We start from the raw sequence: 23620 nt of genomic DNA, 5'->3' as shown, positions 1-23620 counted from the left end.
TGGTGGCTCCTCCTGGGCACTCGTGATGCACATAATGAGATACACACCAGCCAGAGTGGAGAGCCAGCACCTCAACCCCAAGGAAATATGGCCTCACTGTTGTGGTTCCCTTGCCTTCTCCAGCTGAAAGGCTGTGACCTGCTATAAACTTTTTCTCCTCATTTCCAGAACCTTTTGTGAACCCAGTAGAGGGATGGCTTTAAGTTACCAGAGCAGGGATGGAGTATTTTTCCTGCCAAGATCACTTTTCAAGCATCTTGTGTAGGACATATAACAAACATCTTCCTCTTATCCAAAAATAATATGGGGAATAACATTATGTGAAAGGAGACTGTGGCTTTTCCCAGACCTTGGGAGCACATCCTGCCCTTGAGGTTTCAGATGTTAGAGGATACACGCAGTTTAAACCAATAATGTACTAAAAACAATACATTCATACCAATTATGTACAGGGCCTTGATTTGTCAAGGAAGTTTTGTAGATGCTTGTCTTCAAATAAAGACCAGATGAATACACTGCCTCTAGAAGCAAAGGCTTTGTTCCAAAGGCTAACTTGGATAATGATTCACACCAAGTTTTTTCACAGGTGGTTTTGAAGTTGTTCATTGAGTTGAATGTGCTTAAGTTCTTTGGAGAATTTTTGTAGATCCACAGAGGGCATCCATACATTTTCTATTTAGAGAAGGGACAGGGATAATACCCATCACATGCTGCTGAATTAGATGACACTTTGGTGTTTGTGTATTTCTTCCAAACTGTTTCCACTGCCTGCACCGAGCCTGGTTTTACAAGTAAATTATTTACACAGCATGCAGTGAGCTACAATGAACACACAACTGAGCAATGAAAGCTGCCATAACATCCACAGTTAGGTCTTTCCTGCTCAAAAATAGCAGAGCATAGCATGCCAAGGGGTGGCTGGAGGGAGAAAAGTTCAAAGGCGTTGCAAGTAGTCAAAGACATTTTAACATATAAGAGTTTCAGCACCTAAACATGGGGGTCTAAATATTGCTTTGGTACTGATACCAGCGGTACCGATCCTTGTGCAGGGCAGTTCTCACATGGGGAAGATCAGATAACAATGTGACAGAGTACCTAACAGCAATTTTTGTGTCTTTCCCGCAGGAGCACTGTCACAGGCATTGGATAATTCACGGACAGGAGACACCAGTGCGCATGTTGACATATAAATTTTCTTATTTCAAATTATTGGAACATAGTTCAATGGCAATTCGAGCCCAAGGCTAGTGGCTGCTGTAGGAGCAGTCTGGCTGGGGTAACAACTCAATTTACATATTTAACCATCTCTGCTGAATTAGGCCTTGATTGCAATATTGTCAAAAACCATAACAATGTTTCTTAGGCACAGCCAGGAAGAAAATAAGGCTTTGGGGAAAGAAATAAATGTCTGATAGGATATTTTCGTTTTATATTGCAACATATCGAAGCAATGAAGCTGGGAACATGAAGGCTGGGAATAAAATCCCAATCCTACTAATGTCAATGGGAGTTTTGCCATTGAACTCAATAGGACTGATATTTCATGGTTGCTAGGCCTGCACAACAGCAACATTTCTTTCTCCACTTGACACTGGGTCTCAAAACACACACATGAATTTGCACAGGCTGCTAAGTCTTTGTTCCTGAAGTTTCATTTCTGTTAGAGATGGATGAATAGACTTTTGAAAGGGAAAATAGAGGAAAGCCACATTTGTACTCCTGCCTATTCACCCTCCCTCTAAAACATGTCTCTCAGGGCTTGAGGCAAACAGCACTGAATCTAAAACAGATTAGACAGATATGGTGTCATACAATGGAGATCACTTCAGGTCCAAAATACAAATAATTCAAAACATAAGATGGAAGTAATACTGTGGGTTTATATCAGATTATTGTTTTAACAAGGTGGTAAGGAATTTTAAAACCAAATCCTTGCAGCATTTTCAAATTTGGTTAAGCATACATATTTTTATGTATTTCCTTAATATCTCTTGGTTTTCTGGCACACTAATCATGGACATTGTTACCAGAATGCCGCACAACTGGTGTGTGAATGCTTGATGAATATAAACACTCTAAAGAACCCGTGCTCATTAATTTTGAAAAATCTACAGGGTTCTAGTGCAAATAGCATCAGTATAAGCATAAAATTGAAGGTGCTCAATAACAAGAACATACTCAGACTATCAAATGATGTATGCAAAGGCATGAATATCTTGTTTGCAAATACAAAGAGCAAATATAATAATGCAATTGCCTGTTGCCATTTTATCCCAAATTCAGTGTCAAGGACCTAAACCATGACTTGATATTCTCCAGCCCCAGGCCTATTCCACATTTTTCTGTGTCTTTGAGCAAATCTTCAAGAAAAGTGGAGAACTTTACACAGTATGTTAGTTGTTTGTGTTGCTACGTCCTGAATGTTTATCCGCTCTTGGCAAAGCAAGGCAGAAGATCCCCACCCCAGAGACGTACCTCAAACTTGTTAAAGAGTTCACACTATCTGTGAAATCCTACCAAACTGTAATGCCTTTAAGGGCACAGCTCATGGAGCCAGCAAATATAAAATAAATACTGCAAGCTATTCATGGGAACAATCTCAGCTTTGGAATGGCGAGAGCCATCCGATTCACAGTTTTGCTTATTCAGGCTGCAAGCAGGAACCCTCTCTCTTGTGTGTGTGTATGTGTTTAAGCTGAAATCTCTCTAAAGGGCACATCAAGGACACTGGAGCCTACATCTGATAAGAAAATGTAAATTCTATTTAGTTTCTTTATAAGGTGCATTGGTTTGCTTTTAAAGTCCCCTTTTATGAGGTCTGTTTTTCAGGACAGGATCACAAAATGGAAGGTCGCAGCTTTTTTCAAGAAGGCAGTTTTTGCTGAGAAACTGAAGCAACCACCTTTAATTGAATTCTGGGAAAAGAAAGTGTTGAGGGACTGCTTGCTGTGAGCTGCCCGATGGGCAGGCTGTTACCAAGCCACGTGACTCTCAAACAAAAATGCCTCAGCCCAGTGAGTACCCCAAAAAGCTTTGTACATGATACACTGCATAGCCAGAGGCTGTTTACCTTTCTAATTTTTAAGCAAACCAGATGGAATCTGTTTGCTGGATAACCACTCCCCACTGCTGTCTCTGCTCAAGCTAATACCTGCCAATCTAACAGAGCACAACAAAAATGCCGTTTTCTTTCCTCTCTTTGGGTCCTCGTGAATGACAGGAAGACACTCTCTGCTGATGTGTATCAAGTGATCCCCAGTACTTTTAAGCCCATGTCAGCTGTGCATCTCTATCGAATGGATTAATAATACACGGCTAGTGCAAGCTGAGAGCTCTCTGTGGAAGCAAGCAGGCTCATTTGCACTAAGGACACAGTACCTAGTGGTCACAGGAACAGAGGGTTTGAAGGGAGCTTTTGAAATCATCTAGATGACCTCTGTCTCCCCTGAGAGATGGGGGTTTTTTCCATTTGGTGCTTCACTGGTAGACTTAAATCCTCCTGACTAGCCTGTTCTAGGGTTTCAATACCTTAACCTGATAAAGCACTTTTGCCTGATGCCTAATGTCAAGCTACCTGCTCTATAAATCCATTTCCTCACATCTCGTCTACCACTCTGGGCAGAGAACAGTTATTCCCCTGCATCTGGCAGCAGTCTTTCCTGTACTGTTACCATGCCTCTTCACTTGCACTAAATGAGCCATGTGTAATTGTATAAACGAGCCATCAGTGCATACCATCTTATTAATAACATGTAATTATTCACAGACAGCACTCAGCAATAGAAAGAAAAGCTGGTGGGTGTGGGTTCCTACCAGGGGCAAGAGGCATTAGGAGGCTGCTCAACCCCTTTCAGAAGGTACTTAGAACTGGGTCTTCTCTAATACAGGAATTTTACAGACTCACATTGCTTATCAAATATTTACGCGAAGAGGGATGAGCCCCTGGACTTGCTTCAGACTGGAATGGAGTGCAGGCGTGTGCTAACCCTTTCTGCTGGGTGAGCTTCACTGCAAAGACCTGACTGAGAGGCAGCCAGGCTGCCAGTTAACACTGGGGAAGGCAAGCTGCATCCACAGCAAGGGGATAGGAGACTTGTGACAGCCTGTGTTGCAAGGCACAGCCACTCACAGCCATTTTTGCTCATTTTACTACAGAGAGTGGTACATTCTTGCAAACAGGAAACTCTTTCTATTGATATTACTGGGCATCGTGCCAGGCTTCTGAGATGAAAGAGTGATACTTGGGAACACACTAAGTGATAATGACATGAAGAAGCACTCAGATGGCCGTTTATTTCAGATGCTGTGGTGTGACAGGTCCTCACACAGACCCTAGTGCTGTAAGTAAACAAGAAATAAAAGTCCTTGCATTTTTTCAGGAAAATAAATGCTTGAGGAAGAAAGTCTCATACAGAGGTTGCGCACCAAAAGCTTCATCAGTTACCTGTGCCCACATTTTTCTCTAGCTTATATGCAACTTAGAAGCCCTGAGTAAACAGTGCATGCATGGCAAATTATGATGTGCATGTTTTACTACAGAAAATGCAGACATATTGTGGCTCATGCTGTAGGGCTTAAATCATCACATTAGGTCTTTATAAAAAACAGAGATCGCTCTGCCTCATGGGAAAGACATTTGCATCTTCATCATTACAGAGGCAACAAACTTCATCCATAAAGATGTGCCTAGAACAAATGGCAGCAAATTGTGGACACATGTTTTGCTTTAATTGGTCCTCATCAACTCAATCTAGCTAGTGACTTCAAAGAGCTCTTACTAAGAAACCACTTCCAATTTTTTTGTTGCAATCTTTTTTGGAGTTTTTTTTTTGTCTTAAGAAATTTCAGATTAAATAGAATCTTTGAAGATACAGTATGAAAGCATTACTTCTTCATAGCCTTACATCACGTGTTTAATTACTTATTCATAAATTATGAATGACTAGAGGTAAAGTAGCATCGCCCAGAGCCCCTGTCCTGGGCCAGGTGCAGTGCTACAATTTTCACAGACTCTACTCCTTGACAGCTGGGATCAGATTCAAGCCAGCTACAACTCTATTCAAAAGAGCAGCTGTTGCTAGTGCCATTTTCACATGCTATTCTTGATCAGCATGAATGGATGGAATGTGCTCTTTTTGGAAAGCAAAAGAGTATGGATTGCAATAGAATGCTTACATAACTCATGTGAAATTCACTAAAAAGCCCAGACATGTTACAATCAAAATCTTATTTATATACGGGTCTGATTTTAAAAATACAGCTAAGAAATCCCACTGTTTGACAATCAAACCAATATCTACATAAGTCTTTTCTTCCAGCCCCAAAGCCAAGAAACCCTCTAGAGTACAGAGTCCTACTGTCTCAGACACTGCACAAACACAGCTGAACACAGCACAGATGAACAGAGGTGGAAAAGAATTTGCATATGAGTGTAGCCATTACTGGCCCAGTAGCACAGCTGGGGCTCAAGCAAAATGTGGCAAGACTCATAACAACACACCAGTTTGGAGGTGAAACTGCTTCTTCCTATGTTTCTTTGCCACAGGCACATCCACAAGCACACACAGAGTCTTGTCTCTCCGGCTGATCACTGTTTCTACAAAACCCACCAACACTTTGTTCCAGATATCCCAGGTTTCCTATGCATGCCCTATGCTTCTATTTGCAAGAATGCATACATAGGGCCCTTCTGTCTATAACCTGAACCTCAATCACTCACTCATGCCACAGCAGACAAGATGAAAACGCTGCCACATTATCGAGGCAGCGCCACAGACCCACTTGTTGCAGTTGCAGATGAGGAAGGCAGGCAGATGGAAGACATTGGTGAATCAGCCCAAAGCAGAATATCCTCTTTGGATAATTTCTCTGAAAATTTGCTTTTTCTTCAGCTGTATAGTAGCAGCAATTTTCCTCTTTTGTCCAAATGAAACAAATAAGACCATGCTGCAGGCCTTTCTTATACCATGAAGAACAGTCACAGGAAACACATTAAAGTAATTTCCTCTTCCTTGGACAGAATGCACTCTCTTGGAGTTTGTTTTTAGCACTGTGATGTAACTGGGGAAAAAGTGAGCTTAGGTAACACACCTTAGTGCATCTAAAAGCAAGCTGAGATAATAGGAATTAAGTAACTTGCAGCTGGCTTTTTATAAACCAACCAGTGAAAACATTCATTCCAGATGCCCAAAATACTTCTGATATAGCTATAGTTGCTGCTGCATTTGTTAATGAAAACTACATTTATTACAAGTTTTTGCTGCACTCAGAGAAATAGAGCAGTTTTTTCTCCTGTCATCAGAAGTAGTAAGTTCAGAAACCATCTTTTCAAATTACATCAGAGAGTTGACAATATTGCTGCATAGTCATACTACATATATATGTGTGTGCATATACATATATACAGTTTTCTCAGTTCTTCCCTCTTTATATTCAGTGTTCCTCTATTTGCCACGTATCTTGTCAACATATGACCCTGAAAAATACAGTTCAAAGCAGCAGGGATAACAAAGGGGAATGTTGCCAAGCAGGGAAGTATGGTATTAAAAAAATAAAAATAGTTACAGAAAGACTCAACACTGTGATAGATTGGATTAACAGTACACCTTCCTTCTTTTCCCTACACGATGATAGAAATGTATTTATACAGTTCTGCTTCATATTTTCTTTACAATGAACCTAATGTTGGTCCAGAAACCAAGTTAGTTTTAGAATTAAATCACATTTCAACATGGCAAAATGCAGTGATGTATTCTGGGTCCTTAACTGTGGTAAAAATACCACAGCCCCCACTACTCTCAGCAGGTTCCTGGTTAAAGTTCTCCTTGAGGAGCTCTTCCTACATTGCACTCCAGCCAGTCAGCAAATCTGAGAAGGCCAAAATCATGCTGCTGGGCAGGTCATGTAGGCACATCTGGCCCAGCTTTATGCTCAAGCAAAATAACCTTGAGCACACCTCTGGAGCCTCCCCTCTAATGTCATGAGGGCACTCCTGTTTCCCCTGTGTCACAGGAGAAGCTGTACACAGGAATAAGAACATCAACCAGTACAGCAAAGCAAAACAAAATCTCTCACTCTATACCCTGATGATCATGAGTAAAGCAAAGATGTGATAGTAACCAGATTTCTGTAACAGCCCACAAAATATTTCTTAGATTTAATTTTCACACATCCAATAAAATGACAGTCCTTCCATTGCTCATTCCAAGCACACTAAGCATGATTTTCTGGTTTTTCTCTTGCCTTGGCCAGAATAAGGGAAATTCATACAAAATTGTCTATGAAAATATGTATATTGAAGTGAAACATTCTGCCAAATTGAAGCGACAACATTAAAAAGCCTGGATTTTTTTTTCATTTTTACTGGAAATTAGCAATTTTCCTTGTAAAACATGAGAGCAAGCAGTTGTACTTACATTTTATCTAGTCCTACTTTATTTAATCTCTACAATTTTGAAGAAAAGGTGCTACTTGATGCTTGCACTGAAAAGCGTCAGTTTATAAAATTGCCTCAACAATGTCAGTACTGTTTTACAAATAAAACTTCCCCTTACTTCCATGAACAGGGGAGCCAGCCCCCGTCCACACAGTCTAAATTCCACCTGATGTTTTTGCTGGACTTTCACATTGGATGGACTCTTCCGAAAGCCAAAACTTAGAAAAAGAAAGAAACTTGTCATCTCAGGAAGCGACACAGAATTTAGGTCTGTGTGAGACTAGACTTTTCCTCACTCACACATCTTTTACTGAGTGGCAAGCACCAGAAATGCCAAGTGGGATAGATCCCTCTTCCAAAAAATGTTGCGTTATTTCTTCCAGCCACAATCCTCTGTATCTTCATTTCATTTTTCTGAGGGTGATAGTTGCCTCACTTGCAAGACACAGCAAATCAATTCTATTCTTGTACAAAACTCTGCAGAATCAGCTGATCCTTCAACTCATTTTTAATACATCTCTAAATATCTCAGACAACAGGATAATTTAACTTTCATATGGTTCCTCCAGGCACCTGAAGCAAGACATGTGGTTAAATTCCCTGAATTGTGCCCTGCATAAATATTACTATCTTACATAAGGATTTGAATAGTTTCTTTCTTACAGAATAAAAAATTAATATTTACTTACTAAACAGTTGGCAATAGAGGACCTGTAAGCTTCTCTTCATGGTATCATGTGGTCCTGCTGGTCTGCCAGTTTATTCATGATTCTGTCAAAAAAAAGTCAAGAGGAGAAAATTATGTTTGAAAAATATAGACTGCCTTGTTATACCTGTTCATTACAAAGTCAGATGAAGCTTCACAAGAAAATTTTATTGATAAGCATTGGGAAATTGCCTGACTGCCCTTTGCTTGCTTTGGCCATGCTCTCTACCAGCTTGGCAGGGAAGGATAGAGTCATGGCCAAACAGGGAAAAATTTCTTGAGAGTATTTGAAATAAACACACTGAAAATTACTTTCATGTCATGCTTATGTCTTGATAAAATTAATTTCATTGGAGTCTTTTTAGTTTGGAGGAAGGGTCCTCAGTGGAGAAGCAAACACAAGATGCAGACACCACCAGGCAGCTGTGCTGGGCACACGGGGCTGTAGTTTTCTCCCTGAGCCTCCCCTTTTCACATCCCTCAAGAAATACAGCACAGGGAAAGCCCACCCCCTCCCTTCCCAATGAAAATTTCAGTGGTGCCAAGCAGAGGAGATCCCAAACTCTGCTGAAATCTCTGCACAGAGGGCAGCTTTGCCCTGGCATTTTTAGCTTTATTTTAGTCAGCTGTTGTAGGTCATATTCCTTCCTGATATACCACATCGGCTGCCTGGGCTGGAGAACCTTCTCTATGTCCCTAGACATTTTCTGTTTCTTCTAAATTGAACTGTCTTGGTGCAGAAGGGGATCTCATAATTCTTGTGCCTACTGTCTGAAAATGTGATGTGGCAAAAACATGTGACCACCTTACCTTCCTGCCTTTGCCCACTTGGGGAGCATCTAACAATATTTTATGAGTCCTCAGATGGTATTTTCAAATACTTGACATGGATATTTTTCCACCTTGGTTTAAAAGATACTATGAAAAAATAAATCCCAATCATGCTGATATTAATTATTCACATTGTGAGGAAAATAAATGCATAAATCAGAAGTGAAAAGCAAATGTGGTCCCAAAGCACTGCTGTGAATAATGTCTCACCAAGTACCCAAAGACAACACAACACTCAAGCTCTTTTTTTCCAGAAAAAATAATTTGCTAAACATTCAGAACTAACTGTGAAAAGCAGGACCCTGAGATCACCTCCTTGAAGTCCCTTGGTCAATATTAAAGAGCATGTAGTATCCTCTAGCTTTCAGTTCCACACATTTTCATCTTCTGAACTCCAAGGGACATTTCTGAGTCATTTTAACATGCATATAAATCTTTCAGAGCTTATTTAAAATGCAATCTTGAAGACATAAGATAAACAAGTCAAACCAATGAATAGCACCTTTGAACTGCATAAATGCTGCAGAGCTTGTGAAAACAGAGCTATATTTGACTTTTATGTAGAAAACGAAAAAGGATCGTGACTTTTTTTGCCCATAACAAAAGATGCTTGGGTTTTGTTAAGTTATTCCACACAGAAATTTATGCACACAAATGCCGTGTGTTTGGATTCCTCCACACTTTCCATTTAACACTGGACCTTAAAAACATCTCTGTAACTTGCAGAAATGTCAGTATTTGCAAGGCATTTTCTCCTAAATGGAAGCAATCACCTGTGAATTAGCCTATCATTTTTAATCAGAATTAGTGTTAGATTCATGCTATAGTTTTATCATGGAAACTTGCTGAGGGACTTCTGTTTACCCCTTTTTCCCTATGGTTTACCAAATGATGAAACAGATGTAACAAAAAACCTCAGTCTTCATCTATACACCGATATCATATAATCTATTACAGCACTCTTCAAAGATACATACAATTGGCCTGTGTTTAGCAGCCCCTGAGATATTAATAAAAATATATGCAGGAAAAGACAAGAACCAGATAAGCCACTGACAATGTAGAAACCATATACCCAAGTACTTCTACAAAGTACAAATAAATTAAGTTTGTATCAAAATAGGATTTACAAGCACTGACCCATGTGAAGTCATAAAAATACAATGGAAAAAAGGGAGAATCTGAAATTGCAACCCTAAATCCACATTATTGACTTTGTATAATTTTAACTATGCTTGGCATTGTTGATGTGATGCAGTTCTTGGGTGTGAACCATATTTTTTTTGTATTTCTCTCCCATCTCCATATTAGTACTATCAATAATAAAGAAAGATATTTGCTCATAAATTCTGGTATTGTGGTTGAAACAAATTGCATGCTCTTGTGTATATATTTATTTAGGCCAGGAATTTACCCTGTGCTAAGAAATATGAACTAGGGTGCATATGGGCAAAGAAACTAAGGTTATTACTGGAAAACTTTACTAAGTTCTTCTGTTGGTCTCAGTTAGAAGATTTATCCTTTTGACCACATGGCCATAAAATAATACATGGAGAACTCAGTGAACATACATAAAGGAAATGTTGCCATGAATTTACAAGGTCTTAACTTCTTCAAAGTCCTTAGTGTTACTTGGGCTTAAAAGATCCTTTCAGTCAGAAGGGACCCACAATGATCATCTAGTACAACTAATTTAAATTTAAACATTTTTAAAACATTTTTTAAACATTTTTTCCCCACAGTTTTTAATACCTTATTTCTTGTGTACAGGAAATATGTGCAAAACAAGGATTTGTTTTATTGCAAGGCAAGAGACATCTTATAAGATTTATTTCTATAGCTTTGGAGTCCCAGGAACACCAGTGATGGTTTTCCAAAGGCAGAGACTGCTTGCAATGACTATCAAGGCTGCACAAAGTTGAGGCAGCTGAACCAGCCTATCAAGTCCCTGAATCAAGACCTGACTTGAGAACAGAGGAACCACTGCTGCACCCACCCAGGTGAAAGCTCCAGCAAGCCCATTACCCTGACTTAAACATGAGCTGCCAGCAGGGCAGCAGGGAAATTATTTGTGAAACAGTCTCAGTACAAGGTAATCTTTACACCCTGGCAGAGATTGCACTACCTCCAGCAACCATGAGTGGAACAAACTACCTAAGATGCCATATTTTTTTAACTTGAGAATAATTGTTCCTCACTTATCTCCTCCATATCATACAATTTTAGTCTTTCATTAGATCATTTAGAATACCTTTTTCAAGCTGAGGAATTCCTATCTTTTTTCTTTTTTCATAAAGAAGATATACCTAATGTCTGATAATTGTCATGCCTTAAACTGTACTTACCCATTCCAGTTCAGATCTGAGGAGAAGGGAACAAAATTGTATGCAGCCACCAAAAGTTTGATTGTACTGGGGTTTCATACTGCGCAGTGATATTTCCTGTTTCTTCTCTAGTCTGTTCCCAGTTGTGCCTATGATTGTCTTCATCACTGCCCCCGAGCTCTACTGCACTGTTTTACAGAGCTGCCTGCTAAGTAACAACAACTCCTCTGAAGCCTTTCCTCAGGTATTTAGAGCTTGGACTAATTTTTGCCTGTGGATGTGACTTTGGAATTATCACCATGGAATTTCATCTGCCATTTTTGCCACGCAATCATTTACTACCTTGACTCTTCTGAGAGATGGCAATGAAGGGCTGAATTACTGTTGCTATTATTATGATACTACAAATATGTACCTATCATATATAAGGACCTCTGAAGCTGCCACAGTTTCTACAATAATACCTTCCAATCATGGAAATTCTTCTGTACCTCTAAGACAAAGCAAAATCTCATGGCCAGACATTTCAATAGCTGCAGAGGAAATCTCCTTTCTGAGTATTAAGCCATGTCCAGCCATCATGATACTCTTCTCAGGGCCCTGTAGGCGCATTTATTTATCATAATCAAGGAAGGTTACAGATTGAGTGGCTGGTAGCTGAGAGGGCTCTAGTTCACCAACCCATGTTCTCTTAGGTATTTGAGAATGCAATTTTAGGCACTAATAGATTAGCAACATTGTGCATATGCAGATGGAAAATGCAGACACACAGCCAGTTCCTGACTTTGGACAGTTTAATTTAAAACCAGAGTACCACTACCTGTTTTAAATACACAAACTGTCATTTACAAGAAAAAAAAATATGAAGAATGTGCAGAAATAGAAGTGGTCTTGGAAAAAAAATTAGTTGGAAAATGTGTGCTAAACTTCAATAATACAAAATCTAATGTGAGTCTCTGAGTTTTGTATCCATTTCATACTCCTCACTCATTTCTTCAACACCTCCCTGAGGTTTTTTGGGAGCAGACTTCTCCAAAATATTAATTTTGAAAAATACTGAGCTTTAATGTTTGAGAAGCCATTCTGAATATTTGGGGGAATTATCTGATACAACTATAGCTGATCCCTGAGATTTTTTTTTAAGTATTGTAAAGTAAATTTCCTAGATTTTGGTCTCCAAGTGAAAGGGCATATTCCCAATTCCTCTGAACTTCCTCTGAAAACCAGGAAAAAAAGGTTTAATTATGACCTTCATTGCAGTTCATATTGGTGTACCTACTGACATACTCTGAAACAAAGCAACAAAGTTAGTGCAAGTTTGTAGTCAAATCAATGTCAACTTTGAAATACTCATCTTCTATAGTTAAATTAGACAAAATTTGTATGCAGAAAACATGTCATATACCTAACCACCTAACCTATTTGTGGTTAAAAATACTGGTTAAGCACTTGGTGTCTGGAATGGACTTACATATTTTGCATTATTTAGTACACAATATTTCACATACAGTTTATCTAACCAAGATGATGAATAGATGTGTGAAATCCCAGTGGACAGCTAGCAATATTGTCTTTCACAGTAAGTGATCCCCTCAACATCTCAGTTAAATTAAAGAGGACAATGAAGACATAATGATGGATTGAAGACAAAAGAGTCCAAAAGAGCAGACAGCTCCCAGCCATTCATTATGTCTGATGGGTAAAAAATGCCAACCAGGCCTTAAATTAAAGAAGAAATAGAGGAGAAAGAACAGAAGATGCACGTTGAGGCAAAGCTAACAGTCAGTGGAGAACTCTTTTTCTTGTCTGTCCAATGGAAAACAGGAGACTAAAATAAAGAAGCTGAAAAATGGTGATGAAAAGAGGAGACAGGCAAAAGACATGCCACTCCCATCCACGAAGCACATAAACCTTTTTATGTTACTTCTGACTGCCTTCTCTCTGCTATGGATCATTCTGAAAAGAAGAAAATGGTACATCACAGACAGTTTTCAACAATAGTATTTCTCCAGAAATGAAAGAGAAAAAGCAGACAGACTCAGAAGTACCTCCATCTCCAATCTTTTTGGACTCCCCTATCACGGAAACCCAGCCTTGATCCTTTCAGTATAATACTGCCCCAGGATGTTCAATTAATTTCTCATAAGACATCAACAGCAGAGGCTGCTCACTTACAACTCAAGAGAGCTGAGACTACTCCCAGGAGTTATTCCCCCAGTGTAAATTCCACCACCATGGTCTTCATCCACTGCATCCCACGGGTTAGTCACAGTGGGTGTTCCGGCGTGCCTCATAAAAGGAAGCAGGTGTCCTCTTCTTGACTACACACAGCTCAAGCACAACTCTGTGTTTTCTTTGTGTTTGTTTCTTAATTTTATGGCCTGCTCCTACAATCCAGATGTTATTTTGCAAAATTTATATCAAAAAAAGCTTCAGGGCATGCTAATAAAAAAATGATTAACTTGCAGCAATAAGATTCCTCCAAGCAGGAATTCTCTGTTCTTGTTCAACATGTGCCTCATTGTTTGCTGTGATTTATTTCCCACTGCTTGGAACACGTAAACCATTGTTATCATCTTTCTTCATAACATTCTGAGCGCAGAATTTTTTATATTTATGTCCATTTTATACTTAGATCTTTCAGCACTTTTTGAAGTAGATTCCTCTTTGCAGATTTAAGAATGAGCAATTCACATCTACGTCCACTATTACCCAGAGAAGTGTACACCCTTTGCTTTCCTAAGGTCTCCAGAGAGTGGGGTCTACCCTCAGGATATCACAGCTGATCAAAACCAGTCTTGGTGGTGGAGTGCAGGCCTGTCATATGTGCATAAGGAATAGTCAGGTGGGATCTGAACTAGGCTACTACCATGCTTTTCTTGCATCCTATGTGACATGAACTTGGCAGCAGAGAACCTCAGAGCATCCAGAACAAAAACAAAACCAATCAACCTTCCCAAAGCCTCTCCCCTCTGGATTCAGATGCACAGCATCTACAATCCCCACTGGGCCTGAGGCTGGCTGTGGTTTTCCTTGTATTGGTGTTTGGATCCATACCTCTCCATTAGCACAATGACAAACACCAGTCAAGGAAAACACACAGAGCAAGCAGTGTCGATGTGCAAGAGAAACCTTACAGCAATTGTTCCCTCTTCCTCAGCTTCCCTACTTAATTATGAACTATTGAAGTCCCAATCCCTCATCTCTCTAACACAACAGTTCCAATTCCTGTGTTCCCACAGCCCTGCTCCCAGCTGTGACAATGTTTCCATGAACAACCCTAGGCAAGATGATCACTTAAGGACTACTGTCATTCCTGTGGGAAGTGGAGGCCATGGCCAGCTAGCTCACCCTTTACCATCTTCCTTTATTCACATGTCAGAGCTGGGGCATGCTTATGAAAGGGAGAGGGAAGAAAGGAACTCTTGGGGTTCACTATCATAAAAATAGACGGGCATGAAGAACCTCACGTCTAAGTGACCATAGGCAGGGGAAGGACTTAGTCAGCAAAGGCTGGGTAAAACTACTGTTGCCTTTGGCTATTTAATGCCTTGGCATCTACGGTCATCTCATAAACAATCACTGATTGCAAAAGGCAATCATTCAAAGGGTAGGGAAAACTGAGAGGAAAAATACCAGGGTGGAAATGAACTGTCATTTCACAAGAGACATGACCATTCTAGAAAAGCTGTGATGGCCAGGGTCACTCTCTTGGCTGATTATAACTGAGAAATCCCAGAGATGAAGAACAGAAAAATCTAAAGCCCTAGGCTGCTAAATGTCCTTCACACTACATTAGTGGTGCAAGGGACTATTTATTGACTATTTCTTTGTTCCTAATTACCTACCATTAGTAAATACTTCTTATGGCAGCTCCAGTGGGAGAAAAGTCTGAACAGTTGTTCTGGTTGCTTCTTGTTCCCAATGGTGCAAAGACATGACTGTGTCTGTCTGTCTGTCCAGTTTTAGTATAAGAAAAGAAGAAGCTTTTCCTTTACATCATTCATGTCTATGGAGCCCTGAGAAGCTAACATCTTCATAAAGATCAAACTGACTTAGCAGCTGTAGGGATTATTAGAATTTGGTCATTAATACATATTAGGGATGGGCAGGGGAAGACTTCTTTTTAAAACTTTTATATGGCTGAATACAAAATATCCAATGATGAAATAGTGAAATATTTTTGTGAAATCCCTGTGGACACCTAGCAATACTCTCTTTCCCAGTAAGCAATCCCCTCAATACATGAGAATATATGGGCATCTGAAACTTTGATAATGAAATTTTATTTCATCGAAATATGAAATTGAAATACCTTGAAAAATGCTGTTTTGGGTAACTGAAGGAAGAAGGTCCAACTTCTCTGAGTTTTTTTGAGAATAATCCTTCACAATGCAATATGAAAAAAGAAAGTGGTACAACTGAGTCAAGAAAGTTGTCCAGAAAAAGTCCATAGTGAAAAGCATTTTTCACTGTCCTCTTGAAAAGGCTTTTTTTAATATGAAATATGACAAATTTAGGACTAAGTTGTGTAATTTTTCAAAATTTTCTTTGTGGGTCTTATGACAGCCAAACCAAAGAAAATCTTTTAATATTAATTTCAAGCTCATGATGAAAATTTCACAGGCTGCACTACACCGAGGAAGCATCAAGGCAGTATAAATTACCTGCTCTTTGATAAAAAAACTTTATAACCACTGGAAGCTCTCCTGGTAAAACACTTTTCTGGCACACAAGACTATGTTAGTAAAGGTGCGTCTATAACTTAAAAAAAAAAGAAAGATAAAGAAAATACAGCCTGTTTATCCTTGTCACTCACAGCAGGGAATGGATGTAGAAACAAGCTCTACTTCCACACCACTCTTGTGATGATGGGTTTTCCCTGGAGGATCTCCTGTGGCATCTCATAGGCCTCAGGGTGTCCACACTGTGGATGTGACATTTGATTTACACACTAAAATTCCCTCTGCAATGAGCAGGTGGATTGGCTCCTCTGAATCCTGGTGCTTGGGCCCTGCTTGAAATGCCTCTCTTGGGAGGAAGAGGCCCATTCCTTTCGTGGGGCTGTTTTTCTCCACTGAGTTTCAAAGGGCTGAAGGTCAAGCAATTGATTCCAGCCCATAACACTAAAAATGAGGATGTCAACATCTGTAAAAGGAATCTCACCCAAAGCTTTCTCCAGCTACAGGGATTTCAAGGCTTATGGAGTTAACTTCTCTGCAGCTGTGTTAAACTATTCTCTTGTTCCCATTGTGTAGGATATACAATAAAAAAAGACAATGTAAAGGACAGGCAAGCAAATAGCTTTGCCTGCATTGTAATAAACACAGGAGAGTTGAAAAAGGGTTTACCTTTGTGAGCAGCTGAACTCAGGCTTTTCACATTATTCAGCTTGATTAAATGCAAGTATTTCAAGTAGATTAAAAAAAACATGCATAAAAGAAGGTACAATTTTCCCTGTTTTATAATATGGTACTGTATTCCTAAGGTCAATTGACTGGGTCAAATTTTCAAGCTGTACAAAAAGAAGAGTATGCATGCTCCGTGCCTCTGAAATTCAGGCCAATATATCAGTTTAATAAAGATGCTCCAAAATGCAAGCAAGTTCTGTGCTGTCAAACATATCTGTATTGGAGTCCTGAAAACACTGTTACACAGGCCCCAGATGGCTTCAAAGGAAATCTATAGTAGAGATGGAAACATCCCAATATAACATTTTAACTGCAAGATCATCTTCCCTTTAGTGAACGTCACAATTACCCAGCTAAACAAATAATCCTTAAGACACCACCACAAAGGAGGCTCAATATTGCGCATCAGCATTATCTGATTTACAGTGAACTAAGGATGCAAGCTAGGAGATGAAAGCGCCTCTAATTGTTTTGACAAAAATCTCACATACTGGGTTTTGGCTTTGAAAACTTCATCTGTAAAAAAGGTCCCTTGTACTAACTTTCCTCAAGAGACTGTAAAGATTAACAAGATTGAGGGATATGAAAGAAGAAAAATATCAAGATAGGCTAATTAAGTTTTGGAGCATCTCTACGGGAACTTCAACTGACCTGCTGTAACATAAGCACAGCAGACCTGAGTCAAAGACCCATCCACTCTGCCTTGCCTCTCAGCTCCCTAGGCTGGTTTACATCTACAAAGCACAGAGGAAATAATCACCAGCGAAGGATGGCAATGTAGTGCTCTTCTGGCTCCATCAGATGCTGAGCCCAGTCCACAGACCCAGCCTTTCTGAGAACTGAAGATGGGTGAAAACACAAGAACTTTGAGTCAGGTCAGAGTGCCCTGCCTGTATATTTTGGTTGTGGCCCATCCTATTGTACCAAACAAGATCCCACAGTTAAGGAAAAGATAACCATTTCAGTTACCAAAAAAATTAAATAAATGAGATGCATTCAATATTGTAATTTTGAATTGCACATATATATATATTTGTTTGTGGATATATGTATAGATGATAGCTATGTTTTCTGTTTGCTTTTCCTTCTCTGTTTATACTAGCATGCCTCTCAGTGACAAAAGGTAACAAAAAAAAAAAAAAAAAAAAAAAGGAAAAAAATTAATAAAACTGTACAACATATCTCCTTTTTCTTTTCAGTCAAAAAAAAATCCTATTAAGTTTCCTATCAAAATACATGTTCAAGATTATTTCCATGTCAGTTTTGGATTGAATGTTTTGAACCAGCTCTAACCATAATGTGTGAGTACAGCATAAGGATCTAATTTCACAATGACAGGTTATAATAGACATACACAAATACCTAAGATTGAAAGAAACATTTTATTATAATTGAAAAAAGCATGGTAGGAAAGCATAACCACCTTTTGAATTCTTAACCATTCAGTCTCAATGGTGCATTAATGTATTTAATACTAACCTATATTGCTAGCTTTTCTAACAGACCATAAATCCCAAGAAAACCCAACATAGTTTATATAAATATTTTTAGTAAAAATTTCAGTATGGTAAACAGATGTGAAAGTTTGGGCATTTCTAAGACCTTCTTGAGTGCTCTGCCAGATCCTCTTGCCCCCACGACAGGGTGATAGTTCAGGGGCAATCCCAACTGAAATGTTTGCTGGTTTCCTTTGCTCAGCTATTTTAGAGCACACATTCATCTTGAAATGAAGTCTATCACTTCGAAGACAAAGTCTGTCTGAACTAGCTTCTTCTATGAAATTATAACAACTTCAGCTCTAAGAATAGGAACATCTTTGGCAGATCTGGATGGATGGATCCATAAATGCATAATCATTTGACACAGAAAGTAAGACAATGTCTTGACCTACATCTCTGGTTAAACCTCCTTTTAACAGAGCCATTTACTACCTCCTCTATAATCCGACATTCAATATGGTAAGGAGAGAAGGGAGATAAAGTGAGCTCTGAAATATGACTGCACTGCTTTGGCGGCCTGATCAACACACACTGGAAAGTGGAATAGTACACCGGCTTAGGCTTGACATCTCATCTCAGAGTTTATCATAACCATGTCTAGTTCAAGGGACACCATTTATTTATCCTCAACTTTCCCAGGGTTTGATGTCAAAGGAAGAAATGGCCACAGAAAAAATAGGAGACTACCAACCAGTGATCCAGACATTAATAACAACCCTTTTTTATAGAAGACTATTTTCCACACCATTTTGAGACAGTGGGTGGAAATAAATAAAAAAAAAATCACATGGCATCACACAGAAATATAGCCGCATAAAAATTTAGGTTTGAAGGAAGGTGGCAGGAAATAGGCTCTTGGTAATTTCCAAATTTATCATTCTTTTGCCTACAAGGTTACTGTAGTGCAAACACTGAATTTCATTTGAAAATGCATGTAGTGCTGTCTGATTCAATGGGAAGAATTTCCAAGAAAATTAAATGTCAGAGCAGCATGGCGTATTGGTTTTACTCAATGTAAATTCACTTTTTATGCAACTCTGAATAATAATAATGCCCTAGTCTGTGTCAACGTGATGTCTACAGCTTGAGGCTTTGGAGAGGGGAACTGAAGGCAAAAGAAGGAGAGGTAGGGTAAGATGATTGGGCAAGATGCTAACCTGGCACTGACAAAGATTTAGCTCTACATGACAAGTCTGAAGCTTTAGAGAGGATTTAGCATACAGATCAGTGTGTGTCTTATTTTCTTCCTTTTCAGTTTGTGCAGCCAGCAAGACTGCTACTGGCTAAACAGCTCATCTTCCCTCCTTCAAAAGGTTCACTGGCATGTACAGAGGTGCAATTAAGCTAGAAGGAAAAGCATATGAAAAAAAAAAAGGGAAATCTCAAAACACCAGCATCTAAAACCACATTATCCTGTCAAATAAGATTATGGCCAGATGCACAGCTTATTCTAATAGGTTAGTGAAAACTCTATTTACTGCCTGGGACTGTGAAGTTCTTCCTCAGGTGAAGTTCTCCCTCAGGTGAAGCCCACTGACCCTGACAGGAGATTTCAGTATAGATTCAGCATCTGGCTCAAGATTCATAAAGCAGTGCAAGCAAATACCACCATTTCAAGAAGGTTGGTTTTTTTTCCTGACAGGTGTAAGGAAGAGCCTAGACAGGGAAAGAATAGGATGGCTTAGGTGAAGTACTGATAGGTGGATTTAATAAATAAACATGTGCCTAAATAGCTGACTAGAGCTAAAATGTGAGGACCATTTCAGGTGTGTCAGATACTTTCTGCTACACTGCAACTGAGATGGGCTAAGCCATGTTCTGAGCTGCCGACTGCAAATCCAGAGTAATTCCAGTGACTGTCCCACCACAGTGGGATTCAATACGAAAATGAACTGATGAAGGAAAATGGGGAAGAATGGTCTTGAACAGAACAGGAGAGGATGTGGGGGAGACTGGATTGTTACAGCAGGATTTTTGCAGTTACAGACTTCAGTGAGACACCCTTCTCATTGTGAAAGCTAATAGAGACTATCTTCTATTTGTGCATCTGAAAAACATTCTCTGTACCTTTCTATCTTTTTCTTTTCCTACTAAAGAAAAATTTTTCAGTGAAGCAGAGATGACCTCTTCCATGTCCTGCTTGATTGTACCATGGCTTTGCTGCTACAGGCTGTAAAAAGTTGGGGAAAACATGCTGTGTCTTCTGGGTGCAATGCACTTCTGAGCCATGAGTTCAACCTTGCAAGGACAAGGACAGGAGATGTCCAGCCATAGGTGTATTTTGTGACACAGTTCCCACCTTATCCCCAAATCACCTCCCACAATTTGAGGCCACCCAGGGACACAATGAAGGATTCTTTTCAAATAAAATTGCAGCTTCTCTCTGCTTCAGGATCCCCTGCTCCTGTGTGCTAAGATTGTCACAACAGAGTTACAGAACATATGAATCAATATGAAGGAATGAGAGCTCTTTTGGTGCATCTATCCCGGCAAGTGCAAGAAATCTGCACTGGCTCCAGTCTGTACACACTGCAACAATGCAAATAATAAACTCACATACCTTGGTTTTTAATCTAATATCCAGCTTCACTCAGTGTAAGAACAAGGACTGATTGCACACATTCAGCAAGTCAAGGTCAAAAGAAGAAGAAACTTGCTGTTTGCTGCTTCTCTGCCTCACCACCGATGGCACTGGACAGTCCAACAAGACTGAGGTAAGGGTTTGGAAAACCACCGTGATTGTGCCTAGGGCAGTGGAAAGCTGCCCTGGAGAACTGGATTCTGTCTCTGCCTCAGTGCCTAATGCCAAGGGAGTCACAAAACACAAACTTCATGCAGGCAGTCATTAATTGTATCTTCTTTGTTTGCTTAGAGCAGAGCATGGAACACCTGCGCTCTGAACTGTGGAAGCGTGGAGCAATTCCAACTGTGATGGACTCAGCAGAAGCCGACTCCAAAACAAAGAGAAGATGATCCAATGCTGTTTCTTGAAAGTCAGGTCATGAACATCTCAAGTTGGGCATCTAAATTAAATGTCCTTTGTTGACATTATGATTCTGCGCATAATTTTTCCCGGTGCATAATGTCATTTCACCTTATCGGCACATTGTGCAGATAAATTCATTAATGTTTTTAAAGTGCTCGGATGCCGCAATAATGAGAGCCACAGAAGTGCTCCCCAGGAAATTAATAACTCTGGCTTCAAAGCTGGCTTTGAATGATGTACAGTTACAGGAAGAAGAGGTGACATAATGAACTACTATGATAAAATAAAATATTGATTCATCTGAGCAGTGTTGACTGAAATCTCTCCATATTTCAGAGAGCTTTGCTTTGTACCCTTAAAAGGGCTTTTAGGTGTAACTTACACAGTTTAAAAACACAAAAAGAAAATCGTAAATTTAAAAAAATTAAAAACAATCCGCCAGAGAACTGGAGCCTTTTCTGTTCTGAGCCCAGACTTTAACCCTTGAGCTGACACCTGACCTTGCCTTACTTCTAGTCTGGTCCCTACTGCCAGAATCCTGCCCACCTCTCTCTCTTCTGTGTATTGGTTTCATCCTTTCTTAAACTTCCCATCCTCTCCCCCCTTAGCACCCTTCTGTGCCTTCTCTCTTTGCCTCACCATGTTATCTCCACATATTAATAATCTCTTTGTCCCTTTCCTAGCTTCCCTTCCATGGGGACCACACCCCAGCCCTGCCCTTTCTTAATCATTTCAATACCCAAGGCAACCACTTAGGCCATAGCCACAACCTTCGTATCTCCCTCATCTGAAGCATGCTCCCTACTGACCAAATCCTAGCACAGCTGAACCGCAAAATTTGAAGAAATATACATGGATAACGATTTTTCAGACCAGAAGGCAGTCTAATGTGGCAGTTCTCCACTAATATGAGGAAAGCTCTAACCTTGACTTCCATGACAGAAATCCCTCTTAGTTTTTGTCCTGCATGGTCCTCTCTCCCCAATAGATTTCAACTTCCTGATCTGTGATATGGAAATCCCACATAATAATACAAGGTACTGCAATGAGACCAAACATGATTGCCCATCCCCCTGTTTTATTAATTTCTTTTTCTCTCAGAGACTAAATTATTCTCACTGAAATGAAAAAAATTACAGACTAAAATAGGCATCAGGCAACCTTTGCCAGACTCAAGGTCAAAGAGTCCTTGTCTATATTTTTCTGCATTCAGGAAGACTCTGACCCACCAAACCAGCAGGCCCTCAAGTCTTTGCAAGGAGACAATCAAACCATTAAGAAGGGGGAGTCCTGTAGATAAATGTGTCTAATTCTTCATATGCTTCACTCCAAATTCTGTGAGCAAACTTTCTGGATTCTGCTGGACTATATACAGAGAGGTATATTATGATTTGCAGGATTTATCACTGAAGCATTCTTCAATCTCCTTCATATTGAAAGATATGAATGCAAATCCTTAACTGAAATATATTTAAAGAAATTAAGTAAAATAACATATGGAATACTTTTGCAACAAATGCATTAATTGTATGCAAACTGAATTAAGTCTTTTATTAGCATGTAATTGGGAGAAATATTAATACATTATTTTAATTTGAAAAAATCATAAGTTAGAAGCTTTGAAACAGAAAGCTGCATAATAGCAGCTTTAACATTAAGATATCATTGTAAAAATGAATGTATATAATGAACTCAGAAAAATAGAAATATAACTGCCTGATCCTTTCCTTGTTTCCTGTACATCTGCATTGGAGTTTGTCTATTGTTATTCAACTAGCTAATCATCATCTTTTGTGTGGTGTGCCTGTGTTTTTACTCCAAGAGGCTAATCTGTGAAGACATCTGTTATTTGGTAGATAATAGGGCATTTCAAGTCTCAAAGCCCTGCAAAGCATTTCTGAAGAAGGAGAAGTAGATACATCTGTTCCCACCAGGTAGGAGTACAACTGAGCATGCTGTAACACAGCGGAACAAAACTTTCACTTGCTATTCACCAGAAGGCTAAATGCATATGGAACAATGAAAACAAAGAGCAGTTCTGGAGTAATTTGTTAGGGCTGGGAGTGAGATTGACTTTATATAAACCATTTAATGTTTTCTTGGGAAAATAGTGCATCTCACACGAAAGAACAGTGGGATTTGTCACAGTGATCCTGGATCTATAAACCAGGCACAGTCACAAAAGCAGTGGTCCACTGAATCTGATGTTCTTTTGTTGGGAAAAGTCAATATTAGACATTTTGAGGGCAATGTAGATGCTTGATTATTCACTTGCAAAGAAAATCTTGTGCCATTCCTCTCTAATAACTTATCTGTATGAACCAGTTCTCTCTGCATTCCAGTGAAAATATACTACATCTGCATTATCCATGAATCAATTGCAGCTTTGAATAATCCTTCTTATCACAGATTCAGGAAAAAACCAGGA

At 39.4% G+C, this 23620-nt stretch overlaps 1 protein-coding gene across 4 annotated transcripts in view; it reads right to left on the bottom strand.

Moving 5' to 3' along the window:
- TMEM108 (transmembrane protein 108) overlaps positions 1-23620 on the bottom strand; it is a 162602-nt gene that overhangs the window by 76091 nt on the left and 62891 nt on the right. For all 4 annotated transcript variants that reach the window (XM_030971366.1, XM_030971367.1, XM_030971368.1 and 1 more), the window contains exon 3: positions 8125-8206. In XM_030971366.1, the coding sequence (XP_030827226.1) occupies positions 8125-8164 (40 nt within the window). In that variant the 5' untranslated portion in view covers positions 8165-8206. The remainder of the gene's footprint in view (positions 1-8124; positions 8207-23620) is intronic.

Source organism: Camarhynchus parvulus, chromosome 2, assembly GCF_901933205.1.
Source record: "Camarhynchus parvulus chromosome 2, STF_HiC, whole genome shotgun sequence".
Lineage (NCBI taxonomy): Eukaryota > Metazoa > Chordata > Aves > Passeriformes > Thraupidae > Camarhynchus > Camarhynchus parvulus.
This window is presented reverse-complemented; position numbering and strand designations above follow the sequence as displayed.